The sequence below is a fragment of the Nicotiana tabacum genome, chromosome 5 (genome assembly GCF_000715075.1).
Source record: "Nicotiana tabacum cultivar K326 chromosome 5, ASM71507v2, whole genome shotgun sequence".
Lineage (NCBI taxonomy): Eukaryota > Viridiplantae > Streptophyta > Magnoliopsida > Solanales > Solanaceae > Nicotiana > Nicotiana tabacum.
In genome coordinates this window covers 113,783,590-113,806,607 of record NC_134084.1, presented here as the reverse complement: position 1 = coordinate 113,806,607, position 23,018 = coordinate 113,783,590, and the positions used below count along the sequence as shown (strand labels likewise).

Here is a 23,018-nt window from a genome sequence, read left to right as displayed (position 1 = left end):
GTTGACTTAGCTTTCTATACAACAAAGTTTCAATTGTTCAGTGTCATGCAATAAAATTGCTACTAATTATTGCATTACCATAGCTAGTAACACTTGAAGATATTTCTAAACATGGTAATTGACCGACAGTAGCTCCAGTAAACCCATATACTGAATTTGCACTAATCTGCAAAACCACAAGGCATCAGTAGCTCAATTGACCAGACTAAATTCTTTTTAGTTCTAAGGCAGTTGTAGTACCTAGAACACAGAGAACCAAAGTCATATATCTGCCAAGAAAAAGTGAGAGCAGATCACACTTAAAAAATTAGACATTCACTAACTCTACAAGAATTACCTTCAAAGCTAGCTGACGTCCATCTAAGACAGCTTTGACTAGAGGATCTTTTGCTTCCTGAAACCAAAATCTACTGTCACAACTCAATTTCAGAGGTTAACTCGATTATTAAACAGTCCATCTGTTAGATATGGAAATAGGAAGATTAAAATGTAAATAGTAGAACAGGTATAAGTGTTCCCTACCAGATTAATGTAACTATGTACACTACAAAGTGTTCCTATAAGAGTATTAAGGCGTAATATATTTGTCCACGCATTCTCTCAATCTAGTCTTCGCATAATATATTGATGTCCTTGAATATCCCCAAAGCTAGATTTCTAAAAATGGATCACAAATACTCCCAATAAAACTTTTTTTTTTAAAAGTATAGGTAAATATTTTATATATGTTAGCACCAAGAATATGCTAGAATGAAAATCTGAGTACACCAAACTAAGTCCTCACAGGTTGTGTACAGAACTAATGAAGTCAACCCATGGCTTCTACATCATTAGTATCATTTACATTTTCCATATTACTCCAAAAAGAAAGCAAGGAAAGCAAGGAAATGCAATTAAATTTATGACTAAGAATATTCTTCTTTTTCCTTCAAAAATTTTCAGTTTCTCTCCATATAATCCACCAAATAGTTGCTTCTAATAAATCCAAATTGAAGGATTCTCTCAAACATTAGATGGAAGCAAATTACATAGATTGAACACCAGAATGCGATGCAAATAAGCTAACCAGGATCCAAGAAAATAACATAAATCATAAAACTTTAGTTTACACCTTTAAATCTGCTTTTGCTCTTTTGCGAGCAGCCAATAGCTCTTCAAGAATTTCTGGAAGTATCCCCTGACGGAAAAACAATTCAAATTATCATAGTTAAAACAAGAACCTAAAATAAAGGAATTACACCAACAGTTATATTTACCTTTTGTAAATCTGACTTGACAAACATTTCACCAGAAGGGGTCTTGTTGACATCCACTTCACGGAGGTTTAGTTTGTGGAACTCTTCAGGAGTTACCTAGACATGAGGGAAGAAAACCGAAACTCAGAACAGGAAACATCAATGTGGAGATATTCACACTTAACACTTAGTTCTCAGGTGTCACCAACATAAATTGAACATTCAGGTGCAAAATCCAAAGAAGAACACTTACTAGCGTGCAGTAACATAAATTATATGCCATCATGATCGACGGATATAGAGATGCAAAATCCAAAGTTGCAATAGGCTTCTCATAAAAACCAGCTCGGGCCTCCAAAACCTGTGGCCATAGATTTTGACATGAAAAATACACAAGATATATAATTAGTATCTTTAGCCTGAGAAATCAACATCAAGGAAATAAAAGGTGTGGTATGGTAAGATTTGATAGTACTCCAAACATCCATGTTTAACAACGGTAATAGACCATATATCAAGCTTAACACAACAGGAACTTTGCACGTGTTATCTTTTTTCTAAGAACAATATTCAGCTATTTGATCGATAAAAACTCATTTTCTTACCGTCGCACCCTCATATGTTCCTTGCTCAGATCCAGCCTGTTTTACATTTGGTAAAACAAGATTCCTTTGCCTCGCCTTCCTTAAAAGTTGAGAGAGTACCTGAAAATAGAGGCTGTTAGTTAAATTTCCACTGGAGAAAAATGAAGCAAGTTTAGGACTAACCTTAATGCTTTGCCCTCTTGCGAGAAGAAAAGATATAGGTACACCAGTGACTCGAGCCATCTCCACATAGTTATAAATGAACATTAATTTATCCAAAAGCCGTTGCGGGAGATAAGCGTCCTGTAACGGAACTAGTGCATTCAGTTTTTTGGTTCAGTGAAACTGAATATTCATATCAGCTAATTAAAACTCCATCAAACTCATCCAAAGTTCCAATCACTAGATTCTATAGCCATTATTACTCATTAACCTATATCAGAATTTCAAGATAAGGAGCTACGCTGCTCAAAGTTCCTTAAAGTTTCAGAGAGGAAGCTTTTTTGTAATAATACACTTGAGCTCATAACAGTTTCATGTCAGAGCAAATTCGTGGGGGACTCCCATTAGATTTGTTTCTTACATGCTAGACCACAAACTAGATCCTTCTAATCTGTGCAAAGGAAGTTGACAAACACTTCGCTGAACAGTCTGCATTGACAGCCTTAAATTTTCTTATCGATGGAGCACTGCTAACCAAGTAGAATCTGTATTAAGTTGCCACATAAGGTAATTAAAGATATTTATAATAATAAAACGGGAAAATATTACAGCGATACTAGTTATAAGAGAGACAAGAAGTAGAATAACTCGACTAGTTCCCCATCAAGTACATGTTTGTTTCCTATAAGCTGAAATGGCATCTAAACCATGGAAAGTAAATAGTGGCCATCACCGCAAAATTATAATGATTGAGGACCTGGCTACTTTGGAACCCACCTTTTGTCACAAATTTGGAGATAACCCAGGAGGATATAGGCATGCCCTAGTTAATGGACCATATTGATAATATTGTATCTTCCGATAAAGTTCTGAGGGAGGTTCTATGGAGATGCTTAGAGGCTGGAGGTGTTCCTGTTGCTTACACTAGGGTGATTAACAACATGTATGATGGAGCTAAAACCCGGGTGAGGACAGTGGAGGGGTGTGTGTGTTTGTTTTGGGGGGGGGGGGGGGGAGGGGGCTCGGACCTAGACTGACAGACGCTGGATTTTAAAGGATTCAAGTTGAGTAGGACCAAGACAGAATACATGGAGTGCAAGTTTAGTAACGGGACCAATGAAGCGGACGTGGACGTAAGGCTGATACACAAGTCATCCCTAAGAGAGAGTTTCAAGTACCTTGGTTCTATTATCCAAAGAAATAGGGAGATTGACAAAGATGTTACACATCCTGTTGGAGCGGGATGGGCAAAATGGAGGCTCGTATCCGGTGTCTTATGTGATAAAAATGTGTCACCTAAACTTAAAGGTAAGTTATCCAGAGTAGTGGTTGGACCGACTATGTTGTATGGGGTAGAGTGTTGGCCAGTCAAGTACTCCCATGTCCAGAAGATGAAAGTAGCAGAGATGAGCAAGTTGAGATGCTTGTGCGGTCATACCAGGATTGATATGATTAGGAATGAAAATATTTGTGTCGGGGTGGGAGTAGCCCCGGTGGAGGACAAAATACAGAAAGTGAGGCTTAGGTGGTTTGGGCATGTGAAGAGGAGAAGCAAAGATGTCCCAGTAAGGAGGTGTGAGAGGTTGACCTTGGTGAGTCTGAAGAGAGGTAGAGGTAGGCCAAAGAAGCATTGAGAGAGGTGATTAGGCATGATATGGCGTTGCTTTAGCTTATCGAGGACATGACCCTTGGTAGGAAAGTGTCAAGATTGAGAATTAAGGTAGACGGCTAGTAGGTAGTCGAGAGTATTGCTTTCACTTACCAGTAGTATTAGTGTTAGTCTTGTATTTTTTTATTGTTAGAGTTATGTTACTACATGCTATTCCTTTCGCATTGTTTTCTTATTATCATGTTGTTGTTACTGCTTGTCGCTACAACTTGTTTTTCATCTTTCCTTGAGCCAGGGTCTATCGAAGACAACCTCTCTACCTTCTATGTATGGGTAAGATCTGCGTATATTCTACCCTCTCCAAACTCCACTTGTGGGATTGTACTGGGTTTGTTGTTGTTGTTATTGTCATCTTCCATGAAAGATTGGCTGAAGATTTCCACACAAGATTCAGTTGTAAAAAATAGACATACCATGATATTAAATCGCCGTGTACCAAAAAAAAAAGAGAAATCAACGTGGGCTGATCAAAAGCTTAATGGATCAGTAGGTGGAACAACGGGTTTAGACTAAGTCCTCATGTCCCAACCTTCTTATGCTATGTGAGATATCTGCAACCTCTTCCCTAGTTAGTGGAAGGCCTAATGTCTAACTGTACTAATGCTTGTGGATTGACATTGCAAGTTACTATACGCAGTAGCTATAAGGAGATTGTCAACAATTGTTTTTGCACCAAGGTTCCTAAGCTAGTCAAAGAGCTCTTCCCCAGATAATGCAGGGCCAACAACATTGTCATGGAACTGCAATCCCAGAGGGCTAAAGATCCCAATTTGAGTGATTTGGCATTTCAAATCACTTAATTGGGTGTTCTAAACACGGATATTGTAACACAGTGTGCCAATTAAAACTTATGACTCAAGTAGATGCCCATTTGTCATTGATTATACTGTAAGCAAGAATCCATCCGCACTTGTAGAAGGAGCTTAGAAACAGAGCAAGTAGGAATGTAAGATGTTCATCCTAATATTTGGTTACCGGCAAAGATTGGGTCTAGTAGTAATTTATCCTAGGTCCGATTATGCTCTACAGCATTTGCCTTCTCTTATGAGGAAGTGGACAAACCATTCTTCCATACACAGTCATGCTGCCCCAATTTCACTCTTTTTCTATCACTTCATAAGAATTAAGAAGGGACATTTCTCCAGTATTACAAGTTAAAAGGTATACTATAAGTTTATGCTCCCGACTTTGACATCCTCAGTTGGCTGATGATATATGAGTAATGCATGGATTAGTAATGCAAGCATTAGTTATACAGAGATTATTTCTTATGCATTGTTTGGTGTGGTGTATTAAAAATTAAAATGCATTGCATAATTTTTAAGAAATTTAATTGTTTACAAAAATGCCCTCCATATTCTTTAACTTAAGGGACTTTAAGGATAATTTTGTCTTTAACCATGCTAATGCATGCATTAATAGCCTTTGTATAGCTAATGCCATGGTTTTTTATGCATTAGCTATACATAGGATAATACTAAATAGAGTGTATAACTAATGCTTGTATTAGTTATACATAGGTTGAAAAAGTGTACCAAACAAAGCATTACTAATACACAAAGCTAATGCATGCATTATTTTCTCTAACACAGTCTACCAAACGACCTCTAAGTTTATGCTTCTTCCGACTTTGACATCCTCAATTGGCTAATAATATATGAGTCCCCTCATGGACACAAGAATAAGTGGAATAGACAAGGGCTTTATGAGCAATCTTGTAAGCCTGTAAGTTATCAAAAAGGGCAGCCTGGTGTGCTAAAGCTCCCGCTATGTGCGACGTTCGGGAAGGGCCGGACTACATGGGTCTATTGTACGCAGCCTTACCCTGCATTTCTGTAAGAGCTTGTTTCTACGGCTTGAACTCGTGACCTCCTAGTCACATGGCAGCAACTTTACCAATTACGTCAAGGCTCCCCTTCAAACAATTATCACCTAGGGATATTTCCAACAGTTCCCTTGCAAATAAAATCTTGATCGAGGATGGGGATAGGAATATCGTGCTTGGGGAGTTGGAGAACTAAGAAAGCCAGCGTGATTACGGGTTTTGTAGGCGCATAAAGGTTGATGAGGTTGAGGTGGTTATGCAGAAGATGAGCAGGGGTAGGGTGACTGCGTCGGACGAGATCCCGGTGGAATTTTGGAAGGAGGCGGGCCGAGCAGGATTGGAGTTGCTTACTAGACTGTTTAATGTCATTTTCATGGCGAAAAAGATGCCCGGAGAATGGAGATGGAGTTCGATTGTCCCGTTGTACAAAAACAAGGGTGATGACCAAAATTGCAACAATTATAGGGGTATCAAGCTGTTGGGGTATCAAGCTGTTGAGTCACACTATGAATGTTTGGGAGAAGGGGTGGAGAGGAGGGTGAGGAAGAGTGTGCCTATTTCGGAGAATCAGTTCGGATTCATGTCTGGGCGGTCGACTACAGAAGCCATTCATCTTGTGAGGAGGTTGATGGAGCACTATAGGGAGAGGAAGAAGGACTGGCATATGGTGTTCATAAACCTAGAGAAAGCCTGCGACAAAGTCCCGAAGTTCTATGGAGATGTTTGGAGGTTAGCGGTGTTCCGGTAACGTGCATTAGGGTAATTAAGGACATGTACAATGGAGCTAAGACTCGGGTGGAGATGGGGTTACATCAGGGATCAGTTCTTAGCCCATTTTTATTTGCTTTGGCAATGGATGTGCTGACACAATACATCCAAGGGGAGGTGTCGTGGTGTATGTTATTCGAAACATAGTGCTGATTGACGAGACGTGACGCGAGGTTAATGCTAGGCTGAAGGTATGGAGACAGACTATGGAGTCTAAAGGGTTCAAGTTAAGCAGGAGAAAACATAATACTTGAAGTGCAAGTTCAGTGTTGGGACTCATGTCGAAGAAGTGGACGTGAAGCTTGATACACAAGTCATCCCCAAGAAGGATAGTTTCAAATACCTTGGGTCCATTACAAGGTAATGTGGAGATTAACAAGGATGTTACTCATCATATTGGAACGGGGTTGATGAAATGGAGGCTCGCATCTGGTGTCTTGTGTGATAGAAATGTGCCTCCAAGACTTAAGGTAAATTTTACAGAGTGGTAGTTAGACCGACTACGTTATACGGAGCCGAATATTGGCCAGTCAAGAAATCTCATGTCCAGAAAATGAGAGTAACAGAAATGAGGATGTTAAGATGAATGTGTGAGCTTAACGGGAAAGACAAGATCAGGAATAAAGTTATTAACGACAAGATGGTCGTGGCTAATGTGGAAAACAAGTTGCGAGAATTGAGACTGAGATGATTCAGGCATGTGAAGAAGAGAGGCACCGATGTCCCGGTCAGGGGTGTGAGAAGTTGACCATGGCGGGTCAGAGTAGAGGTAGAGGAAGGCCTAAGAAGTGCCGAGGAGAGGTGATTAGGCAGGATAAGGCACTACTTCAGCTTAACGAGGACATGACCCTCGACAGAAAAGTGTGGAGGTCAAGAATAAGGTTGTGGGTTGACAAGTAGTCAAGGGTTTCTCCTCGTCCTACCAGTAGTATTAGCATTAGTCTTGTATTTTCCTATTCCTTTTTTGATGAAGTAAGAGATTATAAAAAGCATCAATAAGATGCAAAAGAGCATCGGGTGCTAATACAAAAGATGATATGTTAGCTTTGTACAGATGGTCCTATGCTAGTGTTAGGGAGCTAACAAAATCCAAAAATAATTCGGGGGAGCTAATAGGGGAGAGGTTACTCCAGCTATAAACAAAACTATACAATTAGCTTTCAAGGAGTAATTAGGAGTTGCTAAGCCCTCAAAACATCTTCTATTCCTTTCTGTCCAAATAGCCCAAAAATACATCCAGGAATCATTTTCCAGTTCTTGCTGATGGATTTACCAACTTTCCATAGACTCCAGCTACTATAAGCATCTTTAGTACTCTCTGGCATCACCCAGTTGAGTCCTAAAACTGAAAGGCACATATTCCAAATATCCGTAGCAACTGGACAATGCAAAAATAGATGTCTGTTTGTTTCAAAATCCTGCTGGCACATGTAGCATCTATTAACTATGGGAATACTCCTTTTGCAAAGATTATCTTGAGTGAGGCACGCTTCCTTCAATGCAGTCCAGCTATGACATATAACTTTGGGGGGTAATTTTGTTTTCCAGATGAGCTTCCAAGGCCAATTGTCCACCATTTCATTTTGGCTAATATTATGTAGGTATCCTGCTTTCACTGTGTATATTCCTTTAGTACTTGCTCCCCATATGAGTTTATCTGGAAGCTGCTCATTTACCATGCATTTCTCCAATTGTTCCAGAAGGCTAAGTAATTCACCCAATTCCCAGTCTTGCACATTTCTTCTGAGGATTGGAAACCAAGAATTGTCTGCTCTATTCTGAGAGACAGTTGAATCAGGTCTGCTTGCTATTTTGATAAAGGTTTGGAAAGTCATTTTGTAGAGTTGAATCCCCTAGCCACTTGTCTTTCCAAAACTTAACATTAGCCCCATTACCGATTTGAAATTTGTTGTTCTGGCTGAACTCCCCCCATAGTTTGATTATGTATTTCCTAGGTCCAATCCCATGTGCCACCCTAGAGACTTTTGTACACCAATTACTCTGGACCCCGTGTTTTGCATTCACGACTTTCTTCAAGGTTGACTGCTCCTCTTGCACATATCTCCATAGCCATTTCATGAGTAGGCATCTGTTATGTGTGGCAATGTTTTTTATGCCCAGGCCTCCAAGAGTTTTAGGCAATGTCACTCTCCCCCATTTCACTAAATGAAACTTGTGTGATTCGCTATTGCCTTCCCATAAAAAGTTCCTTCTGATTCTGTCCAGTTTCTTCTGTACCAAGAGACATAAGATAAGTAGGGATACTGTCTAGGACACTGTTGATGAGTGAGTCTGCCCCCCATGGATAAGTATTGCATTTGCCATGTAGCTAGTTTCTTTTCAAATTTCTCCACCACTCCATTCCAGATTTCAGTTGATTTGTGCTTAGCACCCAAAGGGAGTCACAGATAGGTTGTTAGAAATGAGCCTATCTCACAGCATAAAATATCTGCTAGCATTTCCAAATTTTGTACTTCATTAACCGGGTATATAATGCTCTTTATCATGTTGATGTGGAGGCCAGATGGGGCTTCAAATATGAGCAATGTCAGATTTAAATACTGCACCTGTGATACCTCTGCTCCACAAAAATTAGAGTGTCGTCTGCATATAGCAAATGAGAAATAGTGACTGTATTTTCAGCATTGGTGCCAATTTCAAAACCTTGAATCCATTGTAATTCTCTGGCCTTGTCTAGCATTTTGCTCAACCCTTCCATGGCTAGGATGAAGAGAAAAGGGGACAGAGGGTCCCTTGCCTGATTCCTTTTTGGGGGAGAAAAAAAACCAATTGGACTGGAGTTCACTAGGATTGAATACTTGACTAATGTAATGCTGAACTTTATCCACTTGAGCCATTTCTCCCCGAAACTCATCTTCTTTAAGATAGTGAAAAGATATTGCCAGTTTACTTGATCAAATGCCTTTTCTATATCAAGCTTGCATAGAATTCCAAACTCCCCTTTCTTTTGCTTCCAATCCAGTACCTCATTGGCAACAAGTGAAGCATCTGTGATTTGTCTACCTTTTAGAAAAGCATTTTGACTCCCAGAAACAAGCTTGCATATTACAGTTTTCAATCTTTCAACTCAAATTTTTGTTGCGATCTTATAGACACTGCCAATTAGACTAATAGGTCTATAATCTTTTAGTTCAATAGCCCCTTTCTTTTTGGGATCAATGCAATGAATGAAGCATAGCAAGATCTCACCATATGGCAGTGTTGGTGAAAATGATTCATGGCACCAATGACATCAGATTTGATTATGACCCAAGCCTTCTGAAAGAATTCCATGGTGAATCCATCAGGACCTGGTGCCTTATCCGGAGCACAGGACTTGATGGTGGCTAGTATTTCTTCTTCCCCAAATTCTTTTTCAAGCTCCTCATTTTCCTCCTCTGAGATGCAGGCCAAATCTTCAAAGTTAGCTGTTGGTCTCCAATGTTCAGCTTCAGAGTAGAGGCCTTCATATAAGCCCAATATTTCCTGCTTGATCTGGTTCTTGTCCTCAATAATGTCTTCCCCCACTTTGAGCCTGTCAATGCAATTGTATCTCTTGTGACTGTTGGCCATCTCTTTGGAAATACTTGGTATTACTATCTCCCTCGCTTAGCCATAAACATCTACATTTCTGTCTCCAGGATGTTTCCTCCGCTTTGGCAATACTATGAATTTCCATCTTTAGATCAAACATTTTGGACTGCTCCATGGGTGATAGCAGCGTGGTCTCACTAGCCTGGTCCAGAAACATTAATTCCTCCAGTACCTTGCTCCTCTGGGATTCAATTTTGCCGAAAACTTCTCTATTCCAAGTTGATATGTCTTTCTTCAGTAGTTTCAACTTCTGGACCAGGATGTAGTCTGGAGTGCCTACCACTGAGTAGCCCTGCCACCATTCCTTAACTTTGTCAAGAAAACCTTCTACCTGCAGCCACATGTTCTCGAATTTAAAGTAGGTTGGATTAGTCTCCCATTCGCCATTTTCAAGCATGAGTGGTCTGTGATCAGATATGACTTTGGGAAGAGCAATTTGAGATACTTTCTTGAAGCTATCATTCCATTCTGGGGAGATAAGGAATTTGTCAATTCTGGATGCTTGAATAGAATCTTCCCCTCTTGACCAAGTATAGAAAGCCCCCTGGAGGGGAAGATCAATGATACCCAAGTCTTGAATGATATCATAGAATCTTGACATTGCTTTTGATCTCCTGATACAGTTGTATCTTTCGCTTTCAAATCTGCATACATTGAAGTCCCCTCCTACAACCCAGTGATCACTCCAAAGGCCTCTAATAGCAGCTAGTTCACTCCAAAATACCTCTCTTTCTGAATTTGTACGAGGACCATAAACCCCTGTAAAACACCATCTAAAATTTTCTTGGAGACCATCTAGCATGCAAGAGATAGTGTAGGATCCTTGTTGAATCCCTGAGCAACTCCATTGTCTCTTGTCCCATAAGATTATCACCCCCCCCCCCAACTGTTACTACATGATTTTAATTCAGCCCAACCCGTCCACCGATTCCCCCGAACTTGAAGTGCAATTTCCTGTAGGCAAATTACATCAGCTTTCCATCTATAAAGAAGGGACTTTATTGTTTCCCTTTTCCCAGCATCATTCAACCCACACACGTTCCAACTCAAGATTTTTAACTTCATCCAGAGAAGGATTTGTAGTGCCTGCCCCTATCTCGCTTGTCACCTCCCTCATAATTTACAAGACATTTTATTTTTTCCATCTCCTCTTTCTTTGACTTCCCCTTCTTTGACGCCTGACTTCTTTGTTTTTGTTGCAGTTGTAATTGATGCCTTTCTTCCATTCGAAGAATGATATCAAGAAGCTCGTGTTCAAAGCCTGATACATTCACTCTGAAAGCTTTACATGCCTTTACCATCTTCATTTTAGTCCATTTTGATGTCTCAATCACTGTCGGCTTGAAGACTACCTGAGAGCTTGACCCTTCATCGTACTTCGTAAGTTGAAGGCTCTCGGAGTTGAGGGAGAGTTCAGAATCTGAGCTGCATACCAGAGACATCTCTGGCGCCGGTTGGAATTGTTGGAGAAGAGCTCTGAGCTCTACATGTGGTTCTGCTTCATCATCTGCTTCAGAATTAGTTTCTCCCTTGTCTTCAGGTTTCATGCCGCTTTGATAGCAGTTTGGCTCATCCGTGAGAGGATCATATTTATTATCTAAAGCCAAGACCTCAAACCGGTTGACGCAAGGGCCCAAAAGAGGCCCTCTAGCCCGCCAGAGATGTTGAGATTTTTTCTTTGGCCCCGTGATGTAATAATTTTGATCTAGGTTCACTGCTTTGTTTTTAACAATAGTCTGGCCCATATCTTTTGACCTGGTATTATTTGATACTGCATCTTTAAGTTTTAGACCCATATCAATTGTTCTGCATAGCGCCACATGGCCCCCCACATGGCCAGACTTGATAGCATTTTGAGAGCTCGAGGGGCCAAATCTAGCAGCCCCATCAGCCTTCGGCGTCACTACTTTCGACGTTACCATAGTGACTTCTGTTTCCCCTTTTCCAATATGACTGGCTTTCACAGAGGCGTCTGGTAAGATAGTAATTTCTGTGAGAAAGCACGGGAGAAAATATTATTGATATTATTCTCATATGTTAAACATGATACAATGAGACCTATATATATATATATATATATATATATATATATATATATATATATATATATATATATATAACATGTCCTACTCCTAATACATATTGGATTAGGGTTATTTACAACTATTTACATAACTATTCTAACACTCCCCCTCAAGCTGGTGCATATAAATCATATGTACCAAGCTTGTTACATATGTAGTTAATACTAGGACCAGTGAGGGACTTGGTGAAAATATCTGCAACCTGATCATTCGACTTCACAAACTTTGTAGCAATATCTCCCGAGAGTATCTTTTCTCTGACAAAGTGACAGTCAATCTCAATGTGTTTAGTTCTCTCATGGAACACTGATTTGACGCAATATGAAGAGCAACTTGATTATCACACACAAGTCTCATCTGACTAATCTCACCAAATTTCAACTCCTTGAGCAACTGTTTGATCCAAATTAACTCACATGTCGCCATAGCCATTGCTCGATATTCTACTTCTGCACTAGACCGAGCAACCACATTCTGTTTCTTGCTCTTCCAAGACACCAAATTTCCTCCTACTAAGACACAATATCCAGACGTAAAACATCTATCAGAAGGTGATCCTACCCAATCAGCATCTGAGTATATCTGCTCATGGCCTCGATCCTCAAACAATAAACCTTTGCCTAGAGCTGATTTTATATACCGAAGAATGCGAACAACTGCATCCCAATGACTATCACACGGAGAATTCATAAACTGACTCACAACACTCACAGGAAAGGAAATGTCAGGTCTTGTCACTATAAGGTAATTTAATTTATCAACCAACCGCCTATATCTTGCAGGATCGCTAAGAGGCTCCTCTGTCCTGGCAGAAGTTTAGAATTCGGATCCATCGGAGTGTTAACAGGTCTACAACCTGTCATTCCTCTCTCCTCAAGAATATCTAAGGCATACCTCCGTTGTGAGATCACAATACCTGAGCTAGACTGAGCGACCTCAATACCCAGAAAATACTTTAGTTTGCCCAGGTCCTTAGTCTGAAAGTGTTAAGAGAGATGTTGCTTCAATTTAGTAATACAATCCTGATCATTGCCGGTAATAACAATAATCATCAACATAGACCACCAGATAAATACAGAGTGAACAGCTTCACTTCGAGTCATGCCAAAATCCTGGATAACTGTGCTGAACTTACCAAACCAGGCTCGAGGAGACTGCTTTAGACCATAAAGTGACCGACGCAAGCGACATACAAAGCCACGAGACTCCTCCTGAGCAACAAACCCAGGTGGTTGCTCCATATAAACTTCATCCTCAAGGTCACCATGTAAAAAGGCATTCTTAATGTCCAGCTGATAGAGACGCCAATGCGAACAGCACCCATGGATAGAAAAAGGCAGACTGATGCTACCTTAGCCACGGGAGAGAAGGTATCACTGTAATGGAGCCCAAATATCTGAGCATATCCCTTGGCAACAAGACGGGCCTTAAGGCGATCAATCTTGCCATCCGGGCCAACCTTGACTGCATATACCCAACGACAACCAACAGTAGATTTACCTGAAGGAAGAGGAATGAGCTCCCAAGTACCACTCGTATGTAAAGCAGACATCTCGTCAGTCATAGTCTGTCGCCATACTAGATGAGACAATGTTTCACCTGTAGACTTAGGGATGGAAACAGAGGACAAAGAAGATATAAAAGCATCTGGATTGGGAGACACAAGTCATGCTACTATTTGTTGGAGCAACGGAAGCTAACCCTGAAGATGTCTGTTTACGTGCTTTGTACTGAAAGAACTCAATATAATCCGGTAAAGAAACCATCTGGATTGGATTTAATGCATTGGATACAAAGGATTGTGAGTTAAAGGCTTCCGATACGAATGCCATTATAATATCGTGCCGGAAAAAGCAGAAATTTTCTGGGGATCACTGTTCACGCCGGAAAAATCACTGTAGCTCACTGGAAAATTCCAAAGTTGTCGGAATCTGTCGGAAATAGTACCAATGGACTCAGAATTGCAAGGAGATGACACTGTCCAAAAGAAGCGTTTCCAAATTCTGGCCGGAAAAGCCCTCACGCGCCGGCGTGTGGGACAGACGCGCCGCCGGCGGCACATCTCCGGCAGGCGAGTGGGGGCGCGTGGATGGTCTTTTTCAGGTGGCTTTTTCTGGGGTTTGGTCGGCTATCTCTTGGGAACCTTTTGGTGTTGTTGGATGTCGCACAACACTGATAATTAGTGACTTTGACACAAATAGTCACTTAGGTCACCGGAAAATTGCACGGTGACTGAGTTCTTTCTTCCCGGATGTCGCTGGAATGACGCACAGTGATCTCTTCTCACCAAAGCTCTGATACCATGTGAGAATGCATGGGAGAAAATATTATTGATTAATTATGACAATGATACAATGAGCCCTATATATATAATACATATCACACTCCTAATACTTATGGGATTAGGGTTATTTACTACTATTTAATTATCAAACTAACAATATACATAACATGTCTTACTCCTAATACATATTGGATTAGGGTTATTTACTACTATTTACATGACTATTCTAACAATTTCAAACTTCCATTTTTCAATTGTAATGTCCATTCTTGTTGAAAGCACATCCTGACAGTCTTGGACACAGATGCGAGCCCAAAGGAGGTGTGACATATTTTTTGTATCTTCATCAATTCCAACATAACCGCCGCAACAATTTCCGATTGAACAGGAAATTTCCAAAGACCAAGCATGTAGAGGGATTCCAAAAGCTCTGAGCCATTTTTTACCTAGGCTGTCACTTGCCGAGGACAAACCAGTAGTCGGCGACCACCAATCCAAGGTGGGATGTCTGCCATTCCAAAACCAATCCCCTGCTTTGACCCTTGCAGCTCCTTGCCTAGAGGGGAGATCAAAGAGGAACTGATTGTGGTTCTTTGGTATCACCTTCATGCCAGCACTCAACCTCCAATCTACTGATAAACCATTTCTGAATAACCTCAGTGTTTGGAGTGTAGTTGAAGCTATCACTAAAACTTCCAACCAAACATTTAGACAAAACTGATTCTTGTTGACGTCACCTTCGTTGTTGGATGAGTTCTCCCCTACTTGCGCTTCCGATCCTGGCCACTAGATAATTTTTCCAGTATCTACAAAAGACTGGTCCCCAATGAAGGCTGGCTTATGAACTTGTGGACTTCCCAGGAAATGAACAATTTTTGTAGCGATATCACCCCATCCTTGATTGTATGCATTCTCTGGTATTATTACGGCAGATTTCTTGTTTCCTGACCAAGTTTCAATTCTGATATAGCGTCCATGGATGTTGTAGTTCTGATAGACACGGTATGTATATGCTTGGACCGTCCTTCCCTACCTTCCCCTTCCCACTGAAGCGTGTTGAATGGCATCACATACCCAGCGAAGATTTCTTTCATCTAGCGTAACTATGCTTGTGAATCTTCTATTATGTTCTATTAAAGTGAACCAACGATCAAACTTTTCCCTGTATCAGCAAGCTCAAAAGATTTCTCACCTGCAATAAAAAAGATTTTTCCTGCCATTTTTTCCCCCAAAATACTATCTATAGTTGTTGGGTGTTTGGTTAATCACAAGGATGAATAGAGAAGAATTGAGATAACTACCGTTAATAGGATCCAGAAACGCCGGAAAAAGCTAACGCATCTCGCCAGCCCTAAAAGAAGGAGAAAGAGATGGGTTTTCTGAGAGAAAAGGAGCAGTCGCCGGAGGAAGCTAAGCCATGTAGCCGGGATTTGTAGAGATCGTGCGCGCTAAGGAAGTAAAATTGTCGGCAGAAGAGAGAGAGAAAGTGAGAGTAGTGGACGGATCTGTTGGATAGAGGTGGTCAGAGGTTTTTTGAAGAAAGAGAGTCGGTAAAGGGGTTTTGTTATGTCGGAAAAGTGATTGTAGAAAAGAGGGTATCGGAAAAAGGGGGTTTTGTGACTTACCTCGGTATCTGTGTCTGAGAGCTTTTTTTTTTGAAGAAGCAATATATTTTGGTAGTGCTTAGTTCCTTGTTTTTTTTCACGGTGCGTCATTATTACCAATAGTTGGCACTAGTCTTGTATTCTCGTATTCCTTGATTTTGGTTATTACATGTTTTGTCATTTGCTTCTGCTGCCTTTACCTTCTTGTTGCTATTAATTGGTTATTGCTTCCTTAAGCCGAGGGTCTATCGAAAATAGCCTTCCACCTTCATTAGGTAGAGGTAAGGTCCGTGTACACATTACCCTCCCAAGATCCCACTTGTGGGATTCCACTGGGTTTGTTGTTGTTGTTCTCTTTTATAACTCATTTAGAGAAATTATATAGACTGACAATACAGTACAAATTGCGAATGATCATAAAGTGTCTTCTTGATGAAACTATATTTAGTTTCTTTATATGCACATATCTTTAGAGTAGAGCATTCTACAGCAAAGGGGTGTTTTCATAAGCATTAAGAAAATCTTAAATTAAATAATACTGAACCAAAATTTTCCGAGTATATCACCTATCCAAAGAAACCTGTCTGCATGTCTAAATCCATAAAGAATCTTAAGGAGCTAGATGTTCTATGAAATAAGCTAAACTTAGCACAGTATAATTCCAATTCAAGAATGTATTTCTATTAGAATGGAATTTGCACACCTTTAGACAATACACAGCAAGCCGCCTCCTAGTTTCTGAGTTCCCATTTTGAAGATCTGATATAATTGAATGATGGACATCCTCCTTCTGCAGACGTAGCAGTAGTATTAGGGGAAAAAATTACTTGCTCTAAACAAGACAAGTATATTCATTAGGAACAAAAAGGATAGGGAAAACAAGACAAATGAACATATTATTTCTCTATTGTTAACGAGACAAAAGAATAGATTCTGAACATAAAAGAGCATAACCAGAATAAAAAAAGGAATACAAGACCCACTGTCAGAATTTTCAGTTCTCACACAATCCAATGGCATAATGTTACTAATAAGGGTTCAAACAATAAGAATAAGATGCCTCCCCCACCAGAAAAAAAACTGAAAGTAAACTTTAGAAGATAAGAAATTGCAACATAAAAAAGATGTGCATTATTGCTAAAGAGAATATTAGTAAATATGCACTGGAGCTAGACAGAGAGGCCAGATGATGGGCAATGAATGGGCATGCAGACTTCTTAGATACTATGCACAGTTTTTTTGATAACCGAGAAATCCCGGAGGTCCAGTGGTGCATGGTTTGAAACTCGGTGGTAATGGGCGCTTACCTTCCCTTCTCCACTTAAATACCAAACTTGTCTCCTAACCCACACATCACAAGTTGCGGCCTTACCATTAGACCAAAGCCCAAGCCCTGGGGGCCACTTCATGACAATTTGGAATTTGGTTTAATAGGTCGTCTTGGTGGTAGTTGCTTGCTATGGAGCTTCAAGGGACCAGAATTTACAAGCCATTGAGTCCAGTTCTAGAAAGTGTTCAGTTCATAGAGATGTTATACAGTCTAAAAGTATATCAAATTCGTCAGTTACTTGTTAAAATTTTATAATAAATCGAGTAAAAGAAGTATACAACTGTAAAATACTAAACTTCCCAAAAAGTCCGTTTGATCATCTATAAAATATGGAATATCCTTCTTACCCCAAACATACAAATGGAATAAAGAGGAGTTCTTCACCCTCCTCAATGGACCTTAGATTCCTTTAAGAACTCTGTTCTTTTTATTCCTAAAAGAGCTCTCTTATTTGTTTCTCTCCATATCAATGCAAAACACAAAAAGGGGAAAGTTTCCCACCTCCTCCCATCCAATCTTCTTACTCTCCAACTGGCAAATGCTTCCATCACATATTTAAGTAGCACCAGATAAACACAAATGCAAATATGAAATACTTAAATCGATATAAGGTGTTTGTTGAAAGATGCTTGAGGTTGTCATGTGGTGACTGGTAGCAAACCCATACTGATTACCCTTTTTTCCCGATAAGTATGTGCTATTGTGAGTTGGAAAAGGATGAGAATTTAACAAATGCAACTTGCATAAAATAAATTCAAAAACTTTTTACCCATGTTTCAGGCACAAAATTGAACATTTCCTCTTTTCTTTTACTGAATTCAGGGTCTCTCATGCATATCACAAAATTTTTCTTTTCTAACTCTAGTAGATCAAACACAGGGACTACCATTAATTTCACAATTATAATGCCAAAATAATAAGGGTAACAAACATAAAGCTAACGAGTACAAAAGCATTCCATCAACCGCACCAACTCTATACACAAGGAAATTACATACCATTACCACAAGACCTACTTATGTTGTACTTATATATACATGAGCTATGGCCCATATGGAAAAACACTCAAACTTGGTCATCAGCATAAGCAGAGGAGCAAGGTGAGATGGACAAAATCCCTCCACTCTTAACTGGAGTTCTCGGGTTTAGAGTCCTGGAAACGGATAAACTCCTGGTAGGATCTGCGTTTCCGAGGACTCTAAACCTGATTTTAAAAATAAAATAAAACCTCCTGGTGGGACTGCTTCCCCTTTAGTGGGCCCTACGTGGCGTAAATCCGGATTAGTCGGGCCATTGCATTTCAGATACCGGATGCATTCACTAGCCTCAAGATGCTTTTTATGTCAGGAGAGTGCTGAAATGACAGTCCTTGTTCTTACACTACAAAGTGACTGGACGACTGGCAGATTTTCTTGAGCATGTTTGGACTGAAATGGGTCATGCCACAGTCAACTACTGAGATGCTGAAGTGCTGGAACAAAGCAGGAGGCAGTGCAAGGCAAAAGAAGTGGTGCAAATCTATCCCAGCTTGTATTTGGTGGACTGTGTGGAAAGAGAGAAATGCAAGGTGCTTTGAAGATAGTAGCAGCTATACAGATAGAATTAAGATGAACTGTGTAGTATCCTTATATTTCTGGTGTAAAGAAAACCTAATAGAGGATGCTGAATCTTTATTAGATTTTTTGGAATCTCTGAAACTAGTCTTAGCATAGTCCTTGTAAGACGAACAAGTGTTTTTGCTTAGATATTTTGTAAATATGGTGTCCAGCGTTCCCTAAATGGTAATGAATATACTGTTACCTATTTTAAAAAAAAACGATAAAAAGTTAAAGTTTTTGAGCATAAACAAGAGTGCATATAGAATAACCGTTCCGAAGGGGTATCATATCTGATTATGACAAGAAAGGAAAAGTTTCCTGTACAAATTTATTCACAGAAGGTACATGGTTGTGGTCAGATATAGGAGTATGTGACAAGAAAATATAGATAAATGAGCAAAGTCTAACCTGTTCATTAAGAAAATGTGCTGAGACAGAATTCAGTGAGTAAGAACTAAGTTTATGATCCCTCTGCACAGCCTGCAAAACAAGAGAATAACAGGTTCACTGACATTCATTTTATTTTCCTTAGCAAAGTTCTTCCCTATATCAATTAGAACAGGTTATGGATACAGCCGTAATGAACAAAACCTGAAATAAATCAAATTGAACTCTCCCTTCTATTGTTATTTCTTTACTTTCCCTTGTGCCGTGCTGTCTGCAACATAAAACGCATATATCAGTCCACAGCTCCATAAGTTTTTTTATATAGTCAGCTACACAAATTATACAGCAAAAGTCAGTTGCATATATTTGTCAGCCTTAGGAATAATTTCTTTTAGATTTTGATAGTCACAAATAATTAGATGAAGACTAATCTTTGAGTTTCACTGAATCCTTGGGGGAATTTGCTTTTACGATCACAAAACAACTGGTGCTGGTTTTTGAGATTCAGTAGTGTGGATTTTGGTTTTTTTTTTTTATAAGGTAAAAGATTTTATTAACACTTGGGGAGAACCTTGTGTACAAGCCATATACCAAAAAAAGAGAACCTACACCAAAATATGGTTCCCAATAAAAGAGGCCCAATCCTCTAAACAAATAGGGACCTCGTGAGTACACCAAAAAGAAACTAAAAACAAAAGACTACTTTGCAACTTCACAAAATCTTGTTCCACCCCTTTAAGTGCCCTTCTATTTCTCTCTTTCCAAATAACCCACATAATTGCCAAGGGGGCAACACTCAATGCCCTTGGACTACTCTTCCCCCTCCTACGAGCCCAACTATGCAACGCCTCCTTCACTATGCCCGGCATCATCCATTGCTCCCCAAACAAATTAAGGACCACTCTCCACAAACAAATAGCCACTTGACAATGCAATAGGAGATGATCTACATCTTTGCCCCAGCTTTTGCACATGAAGCACCAACTAATGTAGGTGAATTTTGGGAAATATTTGAATTAAGATGCTACAAGTCCACTTTTGCAGATGATACAATGCTCAAGGAGGCAAACAAGAGAACCTAACCACTTCATTTTTCTAACCTATTACGAGGAGAGAGATTAAAAAGGTTCTAAGAAGCTGCAGCTGATTATGACACCTATTAGGTTAGTTCACAATGCCATATTTCAGAAACCACAGACAGTAATGGAAGAACATATAAATGCAAACTAAACGGACCAAAGGTTAGATACAAATATAGTCAACAGACACCAAGTAAAAGAATACAGGATTATAGTGATAATATTTTTACCCACAGATAAAGTAGAAACCTAAAAATATTTTAAAACAAACAGAAGATAACAAAAGAAAAGATATAATATGACCTTGAAGAAAAGGTTGAATCTTTTACACGAACCCTGCTGTTTCTGATGCGTCCTAGCACAGGAAATTCTGCCATCCCTAAGACTTCAGCTCTCTGAAATGAAGATAAAACAAACAATACACATCAAACTTGACTTAGCCTTTCCCAATCTCTTTTGGCTGGAAAGAAACAAGTTTTTCCACTTCAGTTCTACCATCAGCTTCACAGTAACCACAAGTTATCATGTAAGGGTTCCGTTACTTCTGCCTATGGACTTTTTTACTCCTCATTGCTTACTCCAATCAATAATTAAGAAATCCGTCCTTTTTACAACTACATTAAGTAGGCAACTGTTAAGCTTGCTCAGCACATCTAAATTTACTTTAGCTCTTATATCATTGTTTTGGAGCCATATATGGAAAAACATAAGAAGCTCATTACCCGGATGAGATATGGCAAATCAAAGTTGCAGATGTTATATCCAATTATGATATCAGGGTCAACTTCCCGTATAAAATCCTGCAAGTCAAGGGAATGTTAAAATAATAAGTATATTGGTTACTTGTAAAACTAATAGTTTGAAAATCTCTTTTTATGGTTACTTAAGTATTTTAGAACAGTGTTATGCAGTCACGCAAACTAAAGTATGAGAGACTGAAATGGGATATCCAAACACCTTATGCTCATGTTAACTTTAAAAGGTCCCACCACCTCCTCAGCGCCAATCAACCAAGATTCATATGCCCAGCTAAGCGTAAATAGCCATGAAAATCATGTTCATATTTTTACTTTTAACTTCTAACTTGACCAAATTTCATGTGTTAAACCTTCTTAACTCTTCTGCATATGCATTGCCATCTGGAGCAGAAACAATATGGACAATCTGAAACTAAAATTGGATGTAACGGAGTGTCCCACACTAAAAGAAACAGGTTATAATGAATTGATGATTAATACTGCCATCATATGGGGTCAAATAGAAAGAATCAACCGCCGCATACAATCTCGCCTATCCTCCTCCCCCCCCTCAAAACCCCCAAACACCGAAAAGGAAGAGAAGAAAGGTGGAAATATGAGTCCGATTAATAAAAAAGGTTATGCAGAAAGATTACCCTCCATGCCAGCAATACTTCTTTTTCTGTGTCAAATGACATAACATCAACCCCAACTATAGGTGAGCATGACTTAAGGGTCATCACGTTACGAATTAACGGCTGATCCTGTCCCTGCAAGGTAACTAGATTGGCCACCTAGAATGAAGTTAAAATCTTGTCAGCAACAGGAAAGTATACAGTATGGATATATTTTCCGGATATATAGAACAGATGGGGACTCCACCTGAATAACAGGATCTTGTGTAGGCTCAGGAAAGTGGCCCTTACGGCCAGCACATTCAATATCAAAACTCAATATGCGAAAGGGAGCCATCTTTGAAAATTCTCCTTCAGGAGGATGGCTGATCAAGTCAGAATAGCTAAAAGTAAATGTTAAGGAAGTTCAAGGTGATGATTCTTATTAATAGAATAGAATACACCCGTTAGATCGTATATTCTGCCATGCCTTAGGATACAGGCAATCAAACTCTAATTGACTATAGGAGAGATTCCTTGCAGCTTTCTTATGTTTTCCAACTGGAACTTCAATCCAGTTGCCACCAACGATGTTGCAGTCAATCATGAAGCGAAGAGCAAAAAGAACATTACTTTCATAGGTCATAAAGCTCTTCATACCAAGCCCATCAATTTGAATACCTCTATCAAGGATACCTGCCACATTTTACATTTCAATCAAGTGGAAAAAGAAGAGAAAAAGGATTGGCATAATAGAATCAATTCTATAAAATCAATTAGAACATAAACAATCATAAAAAGTCCTATTTTATTGCAACTCTGGTGCATCCAATGATGTTGAAGAAAGAAAACCCAAATACCTCCAGCACTAATTTTTCTCTGCAATTTCAGCTAATGGAGAAGATTAAACAGCAATTTCACAGGCAGCGTACTTTGCAACTACATTATTCTCGACTAAGGCACAATGTGAAGTAATAAACAAAGTTATCATGGCAAGAAAATACAAAACTGGAAAAGAGAACACCATAGTAAATATACCACAATCTCAAAAAGCAATTTGGGTGAATGAAATGGTTAATGTACCACACCAGATTATTGCCGATAACTGCTCAATTGAAGAACCTCTTTTTAAACAACTTTGGGATGAAATGGGTAACGCCATAGACCTTCTAAGAATTTTTGGTACTAGACTGGATGTAAAATGAGAAACAAACAGCGGACGATTTGGAGAACCATTTAGCTGTGTTACGTGGTATGGAATGAAAGGAACCAGCAATGTTTCAAGAGCTAATCTGCAGCTGTTTGCAGTTTGAAACATGAATGTCTTAGTCTCTTAAGTTCTTTTGTAATAAAAATAATAACACATATGAGGAGGGCGCAAAGTTACAGTTCACTAGTTTGATACAAAATTGATCAGATTATTTTAACTGCGGATAATATCCTATTGTACTTTCTAGCACTGTC

The 23,018-nt window shown here is 39.4% G+C and overlaps 1 protein-coding gene across 1 annotated transcript in view; it reads right to left on the bottom strand.

Moving 5' to 3' along the window:
* The window catches only part of LOC107812440 (DNA polymerase delta catalytic subunit), a 41,452-nt gene that overhangs the window by 15,700 nt on the left and 2,734 nt on the right, over positions 1 to 23,018 (bottom strand). Inside the window, exons 5-19 of the mRNA XM_075253968.1 lie at positions 22,055 to 22,250; positions 21,823 to 21,958; positions 21,597 to 21,734; positions 20,926 to 21,003; positions 20,507 to 20,598; positions 19,329 to 19,395; positions 19,146 to 19,217; positions 16,513 to 16,599; positions 2,003 to 2,122; positions 1,841 to 1,939; positions 1,489 to 1,596; positions 1,257 to 1,352; positions 1,112 to 1,177; positions 338 to 394; positions 79 to 166 (exon numbers count right to left, since the gene is read on the bottom strand). Coding sequence (XP_075110069.1) covers positions 79 to 166; positions 338 to 394; positions 1,112 to 1,177; positions 1,257 to 1,352; positions 1,489 to 1,596; positions 1,841 to 1,939; positions 2,003 to 2,122; positions 16,513 to 16,599; positions 19,146 to 19,217; positions 19,329 to 19,395; positions 20,507 to 20,598; positions 20,926 to 21,003; positions 21,597 to 21,734; positions 21,823 to 21,958; positions 22,055 to 22,250 — 1,500 coding nt within the window. The remainder of the gene's footprint in view (positions 1 to 78; positions 167 to 337; positions 395 to 1,111; positions 1,178 to 1,256; positions 1,353 to 1,488; positions 1,597 to 1,840; positions 1,940 to 2,002; positions 2,123 to 16,512; positions 16,600 to 19,145; positions 19,218 to 19,328; positions 19,396 to 20,506; positions 20,599 to 20,925; positions 21,004 to 21,596; positions 21,735 to 21,822; positions 21,959 to 22,054; positions 22,251 to 23,018) is intronic.